General features: G+C 31.7%; 2 protein-coding genes across 4 annotated transcripts; both read left to right on the top strand.

The window, feature by feature from the left end:
- Positions 1-1,808: 1,808 nt before the first annotated feature.
- On the top strand, positions 1,809-6,959 carry LOC114400075 (zinc finger CCCH domain-containing protein 3-like). Of its 3 annotated transcripts, none has more exons than XM_028362363.1 (8): positions 1,809-2,292; positions 2,839-3,008; positions 3,173-3,226; positions 4,085-4,201; positions 4,312-4,605; positions 5,220-5,471; positions 5,769-6,274; positions 6,629-6,959. In XM_028362363.1, the coding sequence occupies exons 1-7, from the start codon at positions 2,238-2,240 to the stop codon at positions 6,072-6,074; spliced, it is 1,248 nt and encodes a 415-aa protein (XP_028218164.1). In that variant the 5' UTR covers positions 1,809-2,237; the 3' UTR covers positions 6,075-6,274; positions 6,629-6,959. The 3 variants fall into 3 exon arrangements, with proteins under 3 accessions (XP_028218164.1, XP_028218146.1, XP_028218155.1); XM_028362345.1 differs by having other exon boundaries at positions 1,809-2,310; XM_028362354.1 differs by lacking the exon at positions 6,629-6,959 and having other exon boundaries at positions 1,809-2,310; positions 5,769-6,296.
- Positions 6,960-11,141: 4,182 nt separating this feature from the next.
- LOC114400065 (ethylene-responsive transcription factor 3-like) lies at positions 11,142-12,318 on the top strand. The gene has a single exon (XM_028362334.1). The coding sequence runs from the start codon at positions 11,297-11,299 to the stop codon at positions 11,942-11,944; it is 648 nt and encodes a 215-aa protein (XP_028218135.1). The 5' UTR covers positions 11,142-11,296; the 3' UTR covers positions 11,945-12,318.
- The last annotated feature ends 6,056 nt before the right edge of the window (positions 12,319-18,374 follow it).

Raw genomic sequence — 18,374 nt, 5'->3', positions numbered from 1 at the left:
TTTATTCAGATAATAAATTACTAACACATTTATTTTATTTAATTAAATCATTAATATTATAAGTCAAGAGTCATTAAATTTTTTCTTCAAATTATCAAATTTTTTAAATTAAGAAATATTTAATATATACATTTTTTTAATTTTATTTTATATGTTTTTATTTTGAATAGTTTACATATTTTATTTTTATTTTACTAATTTATAATTAAATTTTATAAATTAATATGTAAAATGTTTTCATAATTTTTTATATTCATTTTGATATATAAATTATTTTTACTATAATTATTTATGTGATATTAAAAATATTTATATATTAAATATTTTTTAATTTATAAATTTAATATAATTAATTAAACAAGTGTTTTATTGCATTGTCAGTAAATAATTAGAGTAAAAATAATCATAATAATTTTATAAAATACAAAATCATTTAATTTTTAAAAATATTTGACGAGGAAATAAAAATGTACTATTTTATTAAATATAAATTAAATTGAAAGTTTCAAAATACTAATTAAAAATTATATTTTTCATATCCCAAAAATATATTTAAAATAACAATATTAATACTTTATATTTAATATTGTTTTTTATGCATATATTTAATATTGGTTTACATACATTAGATGATATATTACGTTTAAACCATCAAAAGTTTTAAAAAAATTAATGACTAATTTTTGGGTTAATACCTTATGCATTATTCAGGTGATAATGCTAGTACGTTACAGAATAAAATATTGTATGTTTTGGTTCTCCATGTCTCAAAGATCATACTTTGTGGTTTCTTCTTATTAAAAAAAGAGAGATTAATGTAAAAGTATAAAAAGTTTTATGGTAATATTGTGAACTAATATAAAAATAAAAATTTATGTCAGGTCTATTTTTTAAAATAATTATAATTATAATAAAAGTTAAGAAATTATTATATATTATTAATTCATAATTAGACAACAATATAAAAAAGCTTTATACGATTACTTTATAAACCATTTACTTTTAAAAACAATATTTTGTTTTGACAGCATTGTTGTGCAAACAGGACGAGAATAATGTTGTTCTACCCATTCAATTTAAAATAGGAAAATTAAGATATGAAATTAACAACAAAAGAATTTTATATATTAATTTTTAAAAAATCCACAAAATAAAATAAAATCAAATTTTTAAAAAATCCACAAAATAAAAGATAAGTATATTAATTTTTATGTCATTTTAAATTTATCTTTAATTCATTATTATTTCATCTTCACATCATTGCAATGAATGCCGTGACTGTTACAAAGACCCTAATATTGATGTGATGATAATTATGATGATAATAATAAAGAATTATTTGTGATATTTTTATCACTCAAAAGATGTGATTATTATTTATGTTTTTACGTTCTCACTAAAAATATTCTCCTATTATTACTTGTCTGTTCAATTTTTTATTTTATTTTATAAAATGTCTGTTGAAAATTATTATCACCGTTTGAATGTGAAGCCAAAACTGGAGACCTCAATTTATGAAAGGAATTAAAGTGGTTAATCTGGAAACGTGAGAAAAAATTAATGCCACTTACCAATTCCATAATTGGCATCTACTTTTTCAGGCTAATTAATTTTTCTTAACAATCCAAATTTGTAGTAGTGATTGCAGTGCACGCGCCGGAGTGGCAGTAATAAATCTTGGTTCACGTAAACATGTTATGGAGCAGCCACGTGGAGGGTAATATGGTACAGAGAATTTATTGTTCGTACACGGGCGAAAGAACCTTACTTTAGTATTACACTGTATGTATTAACATTATTATTATTATTAACTTGTCGGGTTCCACATTCTAAGATCCAAAATGTTCCGAAGATTGCAGAACCACAGCCAGGAAAACTCTAATCTAATTTGACGCCAACTTTCATCCAATTGGAATATTATTAAATCTCTTTTTAAGATTTCACATTTGATTCTTCTCAATTTTTATCTGCGATTCTCGCTTTGTACCTTTGTTTTGTTTTCTTTTGTTTTCAATATATTTTAATTTTAATTTTCCAGGAAAAAAAATTATTTTAGTTTATTGTTTTAGTCTTGGGTCAATTTTCACTGTCTCCTGATGATCATTTTACCATGTGGGGTGAGTTAATTTGAGAGTGTCGTGCGCTGATTTTTCTTCTTAAAGGCTCAAAGGGTCTTCTGGGTTTGATCGAACAAGAAAAAAAAAAAGAGTCTTTTGTTATCATTTCAACGCTACCAGATGCCAGAAAACAGGCAGGTTCTGAGGAATGCTGATTCTGGTGACAACATTGAAGGTGGTGCAGATTTTTCTGGTGATTGGTTTTCCTTTTTTTTTTTTTGTTTTTTTGGTCATGATTCATGGTTTAAATTGTTCTGATCATCGTTCAATGATGATGGCTTTGTGTTGTTTTGCTAGGGAATTTTAGATTGTCTTTACTCAACGATTTTTGTTTCATTAATGATATCATTCATGGTTTTCTCTTTATGGTACGATGATTTTGATTTGGAGAATTCTGATGATTCACACAATGTATTGTGAGAGACCTATGCAGATTTTTTTTTTGGAAACATGGCATAGTTTCTCATTTCGTGTTATCCTTCCTCAACTAAGGTGTTACGTGTTTGATCATACATGGGTTTACATAAATTGATGCACATTTTTTTAATGATGCAACTAAGGATCGCCTGCATGTTTTGATCTTAAAATCTTTTAGGCAACAATAGTGTGCTTTTTGAGGTGAAAATTTTAAGTTTCTGATCTAGGTAGTTGTGTTGCATAAATTTGTTCAAACGAGACTTTGGACAGACTTTTCCTGATTGGTTTCTGATCTGTGTTGTAGAAGCAATTCGACATTTGAAAATCAATGATAATTGGGATAGAGATGCTGCAGCTCAATCTACCCAATATCCCGATCGACCCGGTGAACCTGAGTGCTTATATTATTTGAGAACTGGAATGTGTGGTTATGGAACTAACTGTCGATACCATCACCCTGCTCATATTTCAATTGTAAGAGCTTTTTCTTTATTTTCCTTTTCATTCTTCTGTATTGTAAGAGTTTGTGTAATTGCAATCTTTTAGTTTGTTTCTATTGTATCTTAATCTTCAATCTACTTGTTAGTTTTATCATATGCAAACAAATAGAAGTTTCTCATACTTTATTAGATTTTCAGGGTACTCATTATGGTGAAGAACTCCCTCAGAGGGCCGGGCAACCTGATTGTGAGGTATGTTTATTTTGATGACTGAAAATGTATTTTGTTTTGTGACATTTTTCTTGTGTTGAATTTTATTAGGGATGTAATATAAAACCATTCACGTGTCTTTACCTAACAACTTAAGCTTTGGGATAGTTGTTGGTTCATGAGTCAGAACAGAATTGGGGATGTGTTTTATGCAAGAACATTATAGTGAAATAAAATATATTTGTTTCCCTTTAACATAAACTTTGGGGGGGAGGGGGGTTGTAATAAAAGGTAACATTTCTTGTGTTTGTAGAAGACTCCATAAGAAGATATGCGTTTCATATTTTGCAATGTCACTCTGGCAGAAGCTTTACTTGCTTTTATGTTTGTCTTTTTTTGTGGTCCCTTTAAGTAATAAATCTGGTCAATTTGAATTGTTTAGCTTAGTGATTACTAGTGCGCAGATATCAAACCAATAAATGAAGGGAAAGAAAATGTCAAATTGAAGTAGGATACCTAATGAACTGGACAAAAATAGAGTAGTTATGCTGTCAGTGTATAACTACTACCAATTTGTTTTCTATTGATGATTTGTTTTATTTTTAGTGGTCATGTATTATGTGGTCTTTGTCCTTTAGAACTTATTTACCAGATTTTATTGTGATGATGATGTAAAAATTTATTTGATGCCAGCTATGGAATACTCAAACCAGGACAGGAAATAAATATATGAACTTAAGTTTAACATCTATTATAGTAAAAATATCGGGTTCAGGAACTGTAGTATAATCTGAAGAATTTTGTATACTACACAATCCATCTTCATGGGAGATTTATTATACAATTCGAGTGCTGTTCAATTTGAGTAACTTGTGGTATTGTTTGAAATACGCATTGCAGTATTTTCTTAAGACAGGGACATGCAAGTATGGATCAACATGTAAATATCATCATCCAAAGGACAGGCGAGGTGCTGCTCCTGTGTCATTCAATACTTTAGGCCTTCCCATGCGTCAGGTTTTTGCATCCTTTTGCACTTGTAGCATTTTTTTTAATTGATTACTGTCACTGTGTTGATGAATGAAATCATTGCAAATTTTCTAACATTCTTTGGTACTTTCTTTTAGGAAGAAAAATCATGTCCCTATTACATGAGAACTGGGTCTTGTAAGTTTGGTGTTGCATGCAAGTTTCATCATCCACAGCATGCTTCCCTTGGAGCATACCCATTGGCTGGATCTCCTACTCCTACCTCAACAATTATTCCTACATCAGGTTTACCATATGCTGGAGGGTTTCCTGCATGGTCAGCAGTACCAAGAATGTCGTATTTATCTGGACAAGGACTTCAATCTTATGTGCCTCCTTTTCTGTCTTCTTCGCAAGGTGTTATACCTGTGCAGAGCTGGAACAACTACATGGTTAGTTAAGGATGCTGAATGTCCTGTTTATCCATACATTAGCTGGTTGCCCTGGTCTTTGTTTTTTCTGTTCTCAGTTATCTGAGTGGTATTATTTCTCTGCATGAATGTTTGGGGAAAAAATGGAATTCAACATTGTATTCTTCCATCTTACTGAAATGTTACTCCATACATACTAGTTTTGAATCACTGCATGAAGCATTAGGCAATAGCTATTTACTTGGAAGCGCCTTGAATTTTGATGTCTGATTGACACATCTAGATAAATAATTGCACGAAGATTATAAAATATTGTTACCATATTCTATTAACAAATGACATTGCAAGGAACTTTAGAGGAAGTGATCTGTGTATGGAAATACTGTTACTCTTACACTTTCCATCTATTTTATTTCATTAATTGCCAAGCAGGTTTGGCATACATAGAGTCATATACCAATTAATATCTGAAACAGAATGTGCCTTTTTCTTAAGGAAATCTTCAGAGCATCTTGCATTTTAGTGATAATTAATTATGTTGGGTTGTGGTTACTACATAGTACATACAGTTAATGGTACTTTCTGCAAATTGAATTAAAATCTTGTTTTGACTGTGACTTTGTTTCTCAAAATAGGGAAATATGAACCCTGCAATGCCGAACGGTTTTCTTGGATCTAATCTTGTTTATGACTACATGAATCTGGGCGAGTCACTCTTTGGTGGGCAGGCAATAAATTCTGCTCTCCCAAATAGGCCTGATCAACCAGAATGCAGATACTTTATGAGCACTGGGACCTGCAAATATGGATCTGATTGCAAGTTCCACCACCCAAAGGAAAGAATGTCTCAATCATTGATAAATCCACTCGGCCTTCCTGTGCGACCTGTAAGTTCAGCTTCTACTTGATGCCTAGTTACTTTAAACAATGAGTTTAATAGACATGTATGGTTGGTATAAAAGATTTTACACTGTCAACCATCAGAAATCATCCCTAGTATGACTTTTAAATATAAAGTTAATGAATTTACATGATAGTTCGAAATTATATGACGGTGTAAAAAATCAAAGCATGTATTATGTCATTCCTAATATCCTAAGAAGGTAATTTTGTAGTTCATTTTGGCTACCATGTATGGTTTTTTTAGTGTTTATATTCCTGATTCATATCTTGGTTATCTGCAGGGGCAAGCTGTATGCTCTTATTACAGAATCTACGGAATGTGTAAGTTTGGCCCAACATGCAAATTTGATCATCCAGTTTTGACTATCCCTCAGAACTATGGCTTGACCTCACCTGCTATGAATGTACTTGATACTCCTCTCACCAGGGGGTTATCAAATGTACAACCACCTGAGACATCTCCTTCTAAATTAAGTGACAAGAAGCTTCAGCATTCTGATGCAAAAGCTGCTACAGAAGATTCATCCAAACAAGATGATACTACATTGAATTCCTTCCCGGCTTCCGCAGAGCCTTTACACAACTAAACTACTTGAAGTTTGATTCTTTTTTCTTTTGGATATTTTGTTTTCCCCCACATTTTCAGGAGAAGTATATCATACATACCATCTATTCCCCCCCTTTTCACCTGCAATTCTGTGGAGTTGGATAGTTTGTTCAGAGATTTTTGTGACAACCACTAGCTTGTGGGGAATGGAAGGCATTTTTTGTGTTGAATAAAATGCAGGTAGAAAGTTTATGACCCTCCACATTTTTTCATTTTCTCTCTCTCTTGGGGTTGGTTTGGTACACTTAAAAATGCTAAATGAAAAATAAAGGGAAGTATGACAAACTTGTCACCAACCCCATTTTTTAAGGGCTTAAAAATAATTTAGAGGTTCAAATACTTTAATTTGGGGCTATGTGGAGTTTGGAAATTCAAGTTAATGTCGGGTGCTTTGTTACAGATTTGGCCACTTAGGTCTTTTCATGTTCCTAGTGTGAGTATAAACTAGAAAGACAAATAACTATAGGAAGACTTATTTATCACGTGTGTAGGGTCTATTAAACTTATTTGTTGTCTTTTTATCTCGTAATTTAGGAAAAGAACATGAGAGGATTTAAATCTTCTGTGGCATGGTTCGAAATGCCAATTTGAAGGAATGGAAGAAAATCAAATAGAAAGGAAGAAGACAAATAAGGGAATACGGAATCCAAGAGCATTACGCGGTGGGTGGTATTGGTGGTGGTTTTCCAATAGATTCTCTTTTTCTTAAATAGTAAGATATGATCTTTTTTTTAATAAACAAGATATTTTTTATATAATTCAAGATATATGTATGTTTTTGCATTGTAAAATGTATCTCCTTTTCTCATGACGTGGATACATTTCTGTTATTGAAGAAAATCGAAGGACGCGAATCTAAAATTCATTGTTGTGTTATGTTAAATTAGTCTCAGATTTTTACTTGAAAATTGATCCTGGGTCTTGGCTTTAACTTGAAACTCGTACAAAGTTAAACCCCTTTGGACTGAAAAAAAAATACTGCAATCTAAGAATAGGCTAAAGAATCTAAATTAATCTATAATGTCTGAATTGTTGTAAATTCTTATGATTTCTGTTTTTTGTGTCTTTGATTCTTACTAATTAAAAGAAAAGAAAAATAGAATAGGATAAGGGAGGTAAATGGTTTAAATTCATCTACTAAACCTTTGTTTTAAATTCCTCTATCCGTAAACAGCAAACCTTTCCGAACCTAAATTTTATGTCCTTTCAACAGATTTGTTTCACCACGTTTTATTACTAAGAAAAACAGATTAAAACGATGACTGATCAAGTGTCGTGTTTGGTTTGATCAAATTTTTTAATTTTATGTGATGCAAGTATTAGCATATAAAGCTATCTGAAGTTGAAATAAATTAGTATAAGGAACTTATTCTTGCAAAATAATAGATTAGGGTTCAAAGTTTTGCACAATGAGAATATACATTTAGTGTCGAGTCGTTTTTTTAATAGGGTTGATTCTTGTGTAAGATATCTGTGAAGAAACATATTAACTTGTGAAACATAAGCTTAAACATGTGTTGATTAGTTCATATAAATTGAATACCAACCAGATTTCTTTGTCCTTTTTTTGTTATTCCATTCTATTCCCTACACCTCCTTTGTTATAAATTAATATATAGATGCCCTCTCGATTATAATATGTTTTAGAATATTCTTGTATTAGCCACTTTAGCTATGATAGATCATAGATCGATGAAAAGCCTAATTGATGTACCAAGCATTACAGTTTTTAATTTGATTTTCTACTTTAAACTGAGATATCTCACCCCTATACTATTTTAGATATTTTCCTATTACTTTATCTTCGTTTTCAGAAGGGTCACTACATTTCACAAAGGGGCTTCTTGAGACAAATGACAATCATTGAACCAAAAAAGCCTAAGTTTCAGCCAAATGAAGTTCAATCGGGTGAAATTAGATCTCTGACTGCTTCACTGCTAAATCTATTTTTATACTATAACTAAAATAGATAATTTTTATTTCACTTGGCATATGGTTGGAAAAAAAGAAGTACAAAAGACAGGAATGTTCCCAAATCACCATCCATAAATCAAAACGGGGTGGGGGGAAAAAGTCAACCATTATCACATACATTCAGTCGAATTAGCAATGGATACAATATTCTCCCTTTGAAATGATTCTTATAGTTCCAAATGGAAAAATATTGCATAAACACGGTACATTCAAGTTGGATGAGTTAGGCCAATAAATTAGGTCATTATCAATCATAGTTAATTATTGATCAATTAACCATTGATGAAATGTATATTAATAGTTATAATATACAAGGTAAATGGATCTAACTTGGATACATAAAAATTATGCAAGTATTCCCTATCCGAATATCCCACAACCAGAATATCAATGAGGTTCTTGGCTTCTACGTTATCATGTCATGTCACACCACCATCGAATATAGAGGCTTCTTACATCAATCTAGCATCGTGGCTGCTTGGATAAATTGGACCAAACTGCTTTGGGAATAAAAACCTGATGGCTGCACCTCTTGGACACACACAAAAGTCGTTTTGCCTACTTATTCTAAAATTCAGTGGAATTGATTTGGAGCCTTGAGATGTCTAAATTAATCTCAATTATTGGCTTCATCTTTCGTCGCTCGTATTAAGCTCATGATTTGCAAATTGCAATGAATCCTTGTTAGAAGCCTTGCTCAATCCTTATTGTTGTTAAGGATTGCACCAAACAATGAAAACAGTAGCGGTACAAATACAAGGGTAAACTTACATGCCATAACTCCCGAAGCTAAATCTTTCAATGCATTAGCCAACCAAATTGGATTCTGAGTTCTGCCTTTGCAGCACAAAGAACAAAAATAATGAAGAAATGATGGAGAGAAAAATAGAAAAAAAAAATGGAGGGAGGTTGGAGAGGAAAATGCTGGAAAGAATCAAAATCCTTAGCTATAACTTTGTAGCATGTCTTCCCTTTATTTTGCTTCGTTATCCTTTATTTATCTCAATTCAAAATTTCTAATCATTTTGTTGGGTACCAGAGTAACAGTATCTATAGAAGCACTGTGGAAAATTGGATTTCTCCTAATTAGAATTTGGTTAGAGCATTATGGACTATCCCACAATGCTTGAAGACAAGAGATTTGAATTGTGTACACAACGGAAATTATGAAATGCAATGCCTTCAGTCGATGTTCCTAACCGGATTCAATTAACTCCCCTGCATGTCCTTTTCCAAGTAGAAGAAATATATCAAATCAATTATTTGAAGTCTAAAGTCTAAATATAAATTTGTCATAAAAAATATGTTTTCTGGGGGAAGAAATATTTAATTTGATTTAACAAATATTTTAGCCTAGCTTCCAATAACTAGCCATAAGTGTGCTTCCGTACCGTTTTTAAGTTATGGTGTAAATGTATGAAAATGTAGTTCAAGCTCTTCTAAAATTCAACTTGCATAAATTCAAGCTATAAATTTCAAGATTTTAGGTGTATGTTTGTTCTGGGATTTTATGAATGCAAATGAGAATATCTACAATTTTTTAAGATAAGATATGGCACTTAAATGTGCCTGTTCTTATTATCATCCAATTTAAATGCACGCATGCTTATGTTATAGTATAAAATAATGTTTGTTATTTATAATTCTTATGAACACCCAATTTAAATGTACGCTTGTTTATGTTTTTGTATAAAATAATGTTTGTTACTATAATTTAGACTCCTATTTTAGGCATTGACTATAAACACTATTTTAACATTCTATCTTTCATCCATATCATGACTTAAAGTTTAATATATACAAATCTAATACTTTTTGGCCAGAGCATAAATAATCTGAAAAGTATGTACGACATTTGAACCTATTTTAGTCTCCAGTTCTAAATTTAATGTGTGGAAAACTAAATCTCGTAATCGGGTAAACTAGAGGAAAGATTACTTCAGACACTTTTCGGCTTTTTTATTTATATATATAACAAATCCTTTATGATTTATAGTTTGTAAATCATGATATAATGAATAAAAATTACGACATACACACTGTAATTAAAACCATGTTATTGGATCTTTCTACGTTTGCTTTATTAGTTTCCAATTCATATATTTTCAAAAGTTTTCAAGATTTAACTTTCCAATACCCGTGAATAAACTAAAAACTAAAGCAAACAAAAAATCTTTTGTAATGTAAAAATTAGAATCTAAAAAGATATGTAAGGAAACAATTTTATTATATCAATTGAGATGGATTTCACACTTAAAATAAATTAAAATACAAATATTAAACACATTTAGATTCGCACTCTATCTTTTTAAAAAATCAAGGATGATGCTAGATGAGTCTAAATATTTATTTTAAAATGATCATTTTACCCATGCCATTCTTTTATTCTCGGATGCCCGTACCAAGCTTTGACGATATTAAAACAAAAATAATAAAAATTAGCCAAGCAAGATTTCTTTTGGGTTAGGTTATTCCATATTAAAAAAAAGCGACATGTAAAATAAAAATAGTAATCATCTTGTAAATATTTCAAAAAAAGTAAAAATTAATTTATATTTGTTTACAATCGTAAAAATATTTTCTTAGAGAAGTTTTTGATTTCATGAAAAATTATTAAAAACATGTACTACTTTCAATCAAAACCTTAAATTGTTTAGTTCCTTGTTAGAAAAAGTTACTAGTACTATGTTATTATTATTTAAAAGAAAAAAAAACTCTAATAAGCAAGTAGTTACCATGACATAAATTCAACCAACTAAGCAACATAGTTGGGTTATGCGATTGCTGAATAACTGAATTAATGAAAATTAGTTAGCTTTGCCAATAATGATGCAAATAAATTACTACATCTGTTAGAGAAAAGAAAAAGATGTTATTAATTACATTTGGCAAATCAGAAATACCACAAAAAGGTTTGCTCCCATTTGTGTTGGTTTGGTCTTGAATCGAAGGCAATAACAACAATAATTACGACAAACACTAATCAGTAATCACATCACCCACACAACGACAAAAAGGGTAATTATGTCATTCCACACACGTATAATCAATCTATTGGAGCAAACAAGGCGAGACCGCATCATGGGACCCCAAACCCAAACCCAAACCTAAACGAAGAAACAGAAAGAAAAAAAATGAACAAACAAATTGGGGTTTGAAAAGAAGCCGGTGCTGTCTCCTTGTTCTCCATCGTAAGATATAACTAATTATTTTTATATCTTCATCAAGATGCGCCGAGGGAGAACCGCCGCCGCCGCTGCCGCCGTTGTGGATCCCACGCCGGACCAGGCCAAGGAGACGACGCGGTTCCGTGGCGTGAGGAAGCGGCCGTGGGGGCGATTCGCGGCGGAGATTCGAGATCCGTGGAAGAAGCAGCGCGTTTGGCTGGGGACCTTCGATTCCGCCGAGGATGCCGCGCGGGCCTACGACAAGGCTGCCCGATCCTTCCGCGGGCCCAAGGCCAAAACCAATTTCCCCCCCTTCCCCGGCCCGGCAGAGGCGGACCACCACTCGCAGATTCCGCTCTACCAGGCCCATGGGCTTTCCACCAAGTTCGAGCCCGTCGTCCAGGTGAACCGGCCCACGAGCAGCGGCATGAGCAGCACCGTGGAGTCCTTCAGCGGGCCTAGGGTTCCCTCCTCCTCCTCTCGCGCTAAGCCCCTTGTTGTGGTTGTTAACCCTATCATCCCTCTCAACGACGACGAAGACGATTGCCACAGCGATTGCGACTCTTCTTCCTCCGTCGTCGACGACGGCCAGGACTGCGTCCTCATCTCCTCCTTCCGGCAACCGCTGCCCTTCGATCTAAACCTCCCACCATCCGATGCCGACGACGACAACGACGACGACCTGCCGGCCACCGCGCTGTGCCTCTGATGATGAAGAAGAAGAAGAACCTCTTCTCGGTATAATCATCATTTTCTTGTTGTTGTTGTTATTGTTGTTGTTGTTGTTCATCTCTGGTTTAATTAATTAATTAAAAGTTGTTAGATTGTGTTGTGGTGTTGTAGAGTAATATTATAATAGGCATGAATGTGTTGTTGTAAGTTATTTGGATCCATTACTGTGTCATAGCATTGGACCTGATCTCAAAAACTGGTTGGTGCTTATGCTTTCTTCATGGATCTGCTTCTTACCCTTACCCCCAATTAGAACTTACTCTTTTCTTTTTTTTTTGTTGTTGTTGTTCTGTACAAAAATTATGGCTATCAGATCATAGAATAAATTACATTCTAATCAATTATACTTTCCCTGCTTGCTTGTTCATATTGTTCAATCCGCTGCATTGCGCATTGCATTGGGATTGGGTTTTCAGTGTGGAACAGTTAGGGTGTTGAGTGTTCAATTTCAGATGCAGTTTTGTTTTAGACTTTTACCCTAATTCTTTGCTTTAATTTCCTGTGTTAATCTTATGCTTTTATTATAAGAATTCAATACATCTTTCATGTTACGTGCAAGGGTATGAAATATTAATCACGAATCGTTTCTTTGGAGATCCATAGCATAGTTGATGATGATCTGGTATATGGGGTGTTCAATGTTCATTGCTAGTTTTGCTACTTTTTATTTGACCAAGGGTTTTTTTTTAAAATAAGGTAAAATATATTTTTGTTTTCTCAAAATATCTCGAGATTCTATTAAGTTCCTGTAAAAAAAAAAATTAGTGTATGCATTTATAATTTATGAAGTGATGTGATTTTAGTTTTTCATCATTTATCAAATACTAGAAATATGTGTTTCTTTTAAGATGTTGGGATTAAAAACATGTTAAATTTTTAGACGGACTAAAAGTCTAAAACTAAGTTTTTTATTTTGAGATAGTTTGAGGGGAAAAAACATTTTTTTACAAAACATTTTATTTTGAGAAATAAAAACACTTTTTAAACAATAACTTGGAGTAATGATGCAAAGAGAATAGGGGTATACCTAAGGGTAGAGGCATTTCCTGAAAGATATCGGAAAATTAGTTCTAGTATTAGATATGTAATGATTAGCATGGGTCTTGAATGTTTCATGCCCCAAGGCCACAAAATTTAGATTTTCACATCTGAGAGAAAGAATCTCAGGCCCGTAATTTTATCTTCATGATTTTGGACAATCATTTTTTAGTTTAAAATAAATAAATAAAATAGTTATACATTGATCATGTTTACATAGTTATTTAATTTATTAATTCTTAAAATAATTATCTTAAAAATAATTTAAATGATATTATGTAATTAAGAAATCACGTAAAATTATTTTATACCTAAATACATAAATATTAAATTCTAGAATAAATACTTTATTGGACAAAGTCATCTTCATTAGTGTAATATAAAATGAATGTAGGTGTGTGGTGGTTTGGGGAGCTATCATCTTTCATGGTTGATTTTATATATATTTTAATTTATTTCTCTCTGGAGAATTAGCTAAGGTGAATAATACTACTATTTCATTTCTTCAAATTTCTGACTTCGTCTGAGCCGTATGTTCAGCTGAGAGTTGAGACCATAAAATTCCATGGCATGGTTTGAATGTCAAACTTTTTTTTGCATGGTATTCCAATTTGAACTTGAGATTGATACCTTCTTAGTAACCTTATTGATAGGACAAATAAAAGTGTGTTGCACAAGGAGAATTTTCAGGGCTTATATTTGAAATAAGCTTCTCCAGAAATGATTGATTTCTAAACAGAAAGTGGATACTATACTATTTGCTGCCTTTGTAACCGAGTGCGTATAATATTAATACAATAAAATTATACCTTTGTTACAATTCTTCTCGGAATCATTAGAGCTAATGTTACCGAAAATGAATGGTGGGTGGGACATCATCTCTTAATTATACATATTTTAAAGCCATTCTGCTATATTTTTTTATTCCAAATATGAAAAAACATCTTTTTGCTATAGTAAACATTTTTAAATATAAAATAAGATACGAAAAACTGACTTTTCTCTGTTGATATGGATATTGTTATCTTTTTCTGTTATTATAAGCAAGAGAATCCAGCTTTGTAATGATTGTATAAACGAATATCCTTTTACGTCCCCGTGAATAATGATTTTTTAACAAATACACATATGACTTACAATAAAAACAAGAAAGATGGAACAAAAATGATTCTTCATGATTAAAAAAGCATTAAGAAAAGCTGGAAATAAAAGAAAAAGAAAAGAAACATACCACAAAAGTATTACGGAAAGGAAGCATATTTCCATGAATAATAATAATAATAATTTATATCTACATATAACTGGTTCCACTTTAATTTTTACATACTTAGATTCAGCTACTATATATGGATCAATACATATGAGGTGATGAATTTGGTGTTCAAGTGCACCAAATAATGTTCTGAATGTAAGAAGTTGTTTACTGTATGTGTTTCACTTCAGACATAACATTAAAAATATAGTTAAGGCAAAATACATTTAACAGTTCACATAATTTATGTCGTATACATTTAATAAAACGGAGTTCGTAAACACCTACGAAATTCTCCAACAAAAGGGTTCAGCAGTTAATGCTAGTACTTTTTATGTTTGACAAGGATGCGTTGGATTAAACTAAAAAAAAAACGTTAAAATAAATATTTTTTATATAAGTATTTTTTTAACAAATAAATAAAAATTACTTATTAAAATAAACATGAAATTATTTTTTCAAGGTAAAATTTTTTTAGATAAACACATTAAAAAATAAAAAAGACTTATTTTATTAAAATAAACATTATTTTCAACAAAAAAAATTAAAAAAATTAATTCAAAATGTCTCGTATCTCGAATGGGGATCTGATGTTTTCTTATACTCCATTTTTGTTACAATGTTTTTATGTAGTTTTTCGTTTTTGTCAAAGATTGAATCATTTACGCATTCACAAATAGAGTGTGTCAATTTGCTCCAAAGTTAGTTAATTTTTTTTCTTCTTAAAAATGGTTTTAAGAAACCTGATCTGTGTTTAGACTTTAGACTTTAGATATGATATTACCAGAATGGGCATAATATAACAATAAACAATTATTGTAATTAAGGATGGATTAGACAAATTGTTGTGAGAAATTATAAATTAAGCCCTCACATTTGCAGCCCAAAAGCATGCGAGAACGACATTTGGACAACGACACTTTGCATTCAGTTGTGGAATTTCTTGTCAAATTTCATCCAAACACAATCCTCAAAATTACAAAGAGCATTACATGAATGTAAACGAAGGTATACTAGACCCTACAAACAGCAAACCTAATGGGCACATATCTTATTTACCAGAGAAAAAAAAACATCTATGTACCCTAATTATGCATGTATGTATTGCATTGTCTATATAAGGCAGGTTGATTTTCCTTCTTCACCTATCGATAATATAAACAAGTGATTATTTTTTAGGGTTAGCTATGTTTTTGATATTTGAATTTTTTGAGGTTTTAATTTTTAGTCTTTAAATAAATTTGGACTAATTTTAATTCCTCACCTTTTTATCTGTTAATGTTTTTAGTTCTGATCATCAAGGGGTAACTTTTTTTTTTTTTTTGGCAAAAATGTAAATTATATTAAACCCAAAATGATACAATAATAAACGGGGCATACCCCGCAGTTAAAGAAAATCAAAAGTCTCCTTAATACAATAAGACTTATATCAAGATGTTAAAACAAATGCAACAGGCGCTCTTGTCTATACATAAGAAACTTAATCTTGCTAATAACCTCTATGATAGAAAATTGATAATCTTCAAAAATCAGCTTGTTTCTAGACAGTCAAATGCAGTAGACTGTAATTGCTATAGCCAGACAACGTAATTTTCCTTGAATACCTGATGTGGATCTGTCCCTAATTAAAGAGTCAGTAATGCGCTGTAAAGAAGTGAAACGCCTGCGGAAAGGAGCCAAATCACGAATGTGAGCTCAAACTTGGAGAGATTTCCTGCAAGAAAAGAACAAATGAGCATTTGACTCAGACTCATTTGAACATAAAGGGCAGAGGGAACCCTTGTTCAAAAAAGCAACTTTGTCAAGAGTAAGCAGCCGATTCCTTTTAGCAAGCCACAAAATGAAAGACATCTTAGGGGGGATTGTTGGGTTCCATATAACAGAACACCAACTAACAGTAGGCTTGACACCTCTAATGTATTCATAGACTTTGTCAACAAGCAATTGTTCATTGGTGCTCCAAGATTGAATCCTCTTTTTGACCTCTTCCGTACTTAGTTCTTTAGAGATAATAAAGTCATTTATTTGAATGATTTTCTTTATCAAAACTGGATCTGATGAAGAAGTATTGTAATTCCACACATCGCTCCCTCTGAAATAGTAATGGTGAACCCATCGAACCCATAGAGAATCCTTCTTACAATGAAAGTCCCACAGGATACGGGAAAGAAGCGCAAGGTTCCAGTCCTTGAGATTAAAAAGGCCTAAAACCCATTCTTTTTTCGGAGAACAAACTACTGACCAATCAACAAAGGGTTTGTTTTTGCCAATATCCGCTTTGCCCCAAAGAAAATTACGACATGAAGCGTTGATCCGGTCCAAAACAGATTGCGGCAAAGGAAAAGTCCCCATTCAGAAATTCACAATTCCTTGAATAACCGCTCTGATCAACTCTAACTTACCTGCATAAGATAAAGACTTTTTTCTCCATCAAGGGGTAACTCTTAAATGGTGATATGTAGTTTTATTTAGTGATGTTTATTTATTTGGTGATTAAAAATCATCAAAAATTATTTTGTTGAAGCATTTAATGACTATTAAATAATTTCTCACGGTTTAAAACTCCAAAAAATTGTTTCACCGTGATTTGAATGATTTAAGCTCAGAAAAAAAAATTCTCACTAGTTTTCTCAAGCTGCTTTCAATATATTTTTACAGCAACAATGTGACTTTCTTGTGATAAAACCATTCACAACCCAATTGAAAGAGTCATTGACATAAGCCATTTTTTTTTAATTCAACATAAAGCCATTGAATTCAAAATAACAAGAATGGGTTTACAAATAAACAACATAAGTCAATCTTGTTTTCTATGAAAGAAAGTAAATTTTTAATTTCACCCGAAAACTTGAAATAAACACCAGTACCAATTAAAAAACATACACTATAAAACCCCAAAATCCTACTCAGTACAAAGAAGTGAAAGAACCCTAGAGGCACAAGACCCAAAACACACCCCAACCCTAACAATAGTAGATCGACAAGAAATTAAAGGTGGGAAGAGTTAGATTAATAAACAAGAAGTAGAAGACTCAAATAAAAAATGAAATTAGGAAGTGCCATTTTGAACTTTGGCAACCATCAACGGTTGTAACATTGAACACCGAGGTGAAAAAGACTTTTGCAATCATAACTTCCTCCTTGAATCACACAAGATTCGTGAAATCTTTCGCAACTGCAAATTGTAGATTCTAGCAATAAAGAGAAGGAAGTCGATGTTGACAAGGAGGATGATGGTGGAGATCAGGAAGCATGGAAAAAGATTTGAGAGTCCCGTGTGTGTGGTTCTTTTGTTTTGTTTGAATATGAGTGTTACTGTTGTAAATTTGTGGTTCTTTTAAACTAATCAATAACTGCTACAAAATTAGTTATCACAAAATGTTTACATGTGACATTCCTCATGATTAAAAACACTAACGGATAAAAAGATTAGAAACAAAGACTGATTACTGATTAAAATTTTATTTAAGAATTAAAAGTGAAAACATAAAAAAATTTAGGGACTAAAGTTAATCATACTTTTAAATTTTTCACTTATAATAGTAGTTTTTTGTACTTAAGGTGCCCAAATATGGAATCTTGGAGTATTTAGTGCTCAATGCCAATTTTAATACGATATTCAGGTGTAAGTGCATGTGTGGCTCAAGTGCTGTATGGTACGAATAAAATTCGTATGATATTGTTTCAAAAAAGAAGTGGCCGCAAATTATTGGGTAAATGTTAAACTAAGGGTGTGTTTGATATATACTAAATTATAATAGAAGGAAAACAACACATGAGAGAGACTTGAATTTTAGGATAATTTTTTTGTTCTGTGTATTATTTGGTGGACAGTGAAAATAACAGTGAAAACAAATAAAATAATATAAAATTGATTAAAATACTTCTTTTATATCAAATTTACATTAGAAAAGGAGCCCAAAGCCCTAAACTAAACCCTTCTACAAAACATTACACCAGAAGTTTCAACCAAAAGTAACAAGAGTAAAAAATCTGACAGAAAATTAAACACATGATTGACTACACAGTTAAACAAACCATACTTTGCCAATGCATTAGTCGATTAGACTCCGAAAGGAATGAGAAATATGCACCTTTGCACTAGAGTTAATGGTCT

This window comes from Glycine soja, chromosome 2 (assembly GCF_004193775.1).
Source record: "Glycine soja cultivar W05 chromosome 2, ASM419377v2, whole genome shotgun sequence".
Lineage (NCBI taxonomy): Eukaryota > Viridiplantae > Streptophyta > Magnoliopsida > Fabales > Fabaceae > Glycine > Glycine soja.
Note: the sequence above shows the minus strand (reverse complement) of the source record. Positions and strands in the feature narration are given on the sequence as shown.

Excerpts from the sequence above, each read along its gene's own strand:
- LOC114400065 (XM_028362334.1), top strand. The coding sequence starts at position 11,297 with ATGCGCCGAGGGAGAACCGCCGCCGCCGCTGCCGCCGTTGTGGATCCC.
- LOC114400075 (XM_028362345.1), top strand. The coding sequence starts at position 2,238 with ATGCCAGAAAACAGGCAGGTTCTGAGGAATGCTGATTCTGGTGACAAC. Across the intron at positions 3,227-4,084 it reads CCGGGCAACCTGATTGTGAG|TATTTTCTTAAGACAGGGAC; the intron begins GTATGTTTATTT and ends TACGCATTGCAG. Across the intron at positions 4,606-5,219 it reads AGAGCTGGAACAACTACATG|GGAAATATGAACCCTGCAAT; the intron begins GTTAGTTAAGGA and ends TTCTCAAAATAG.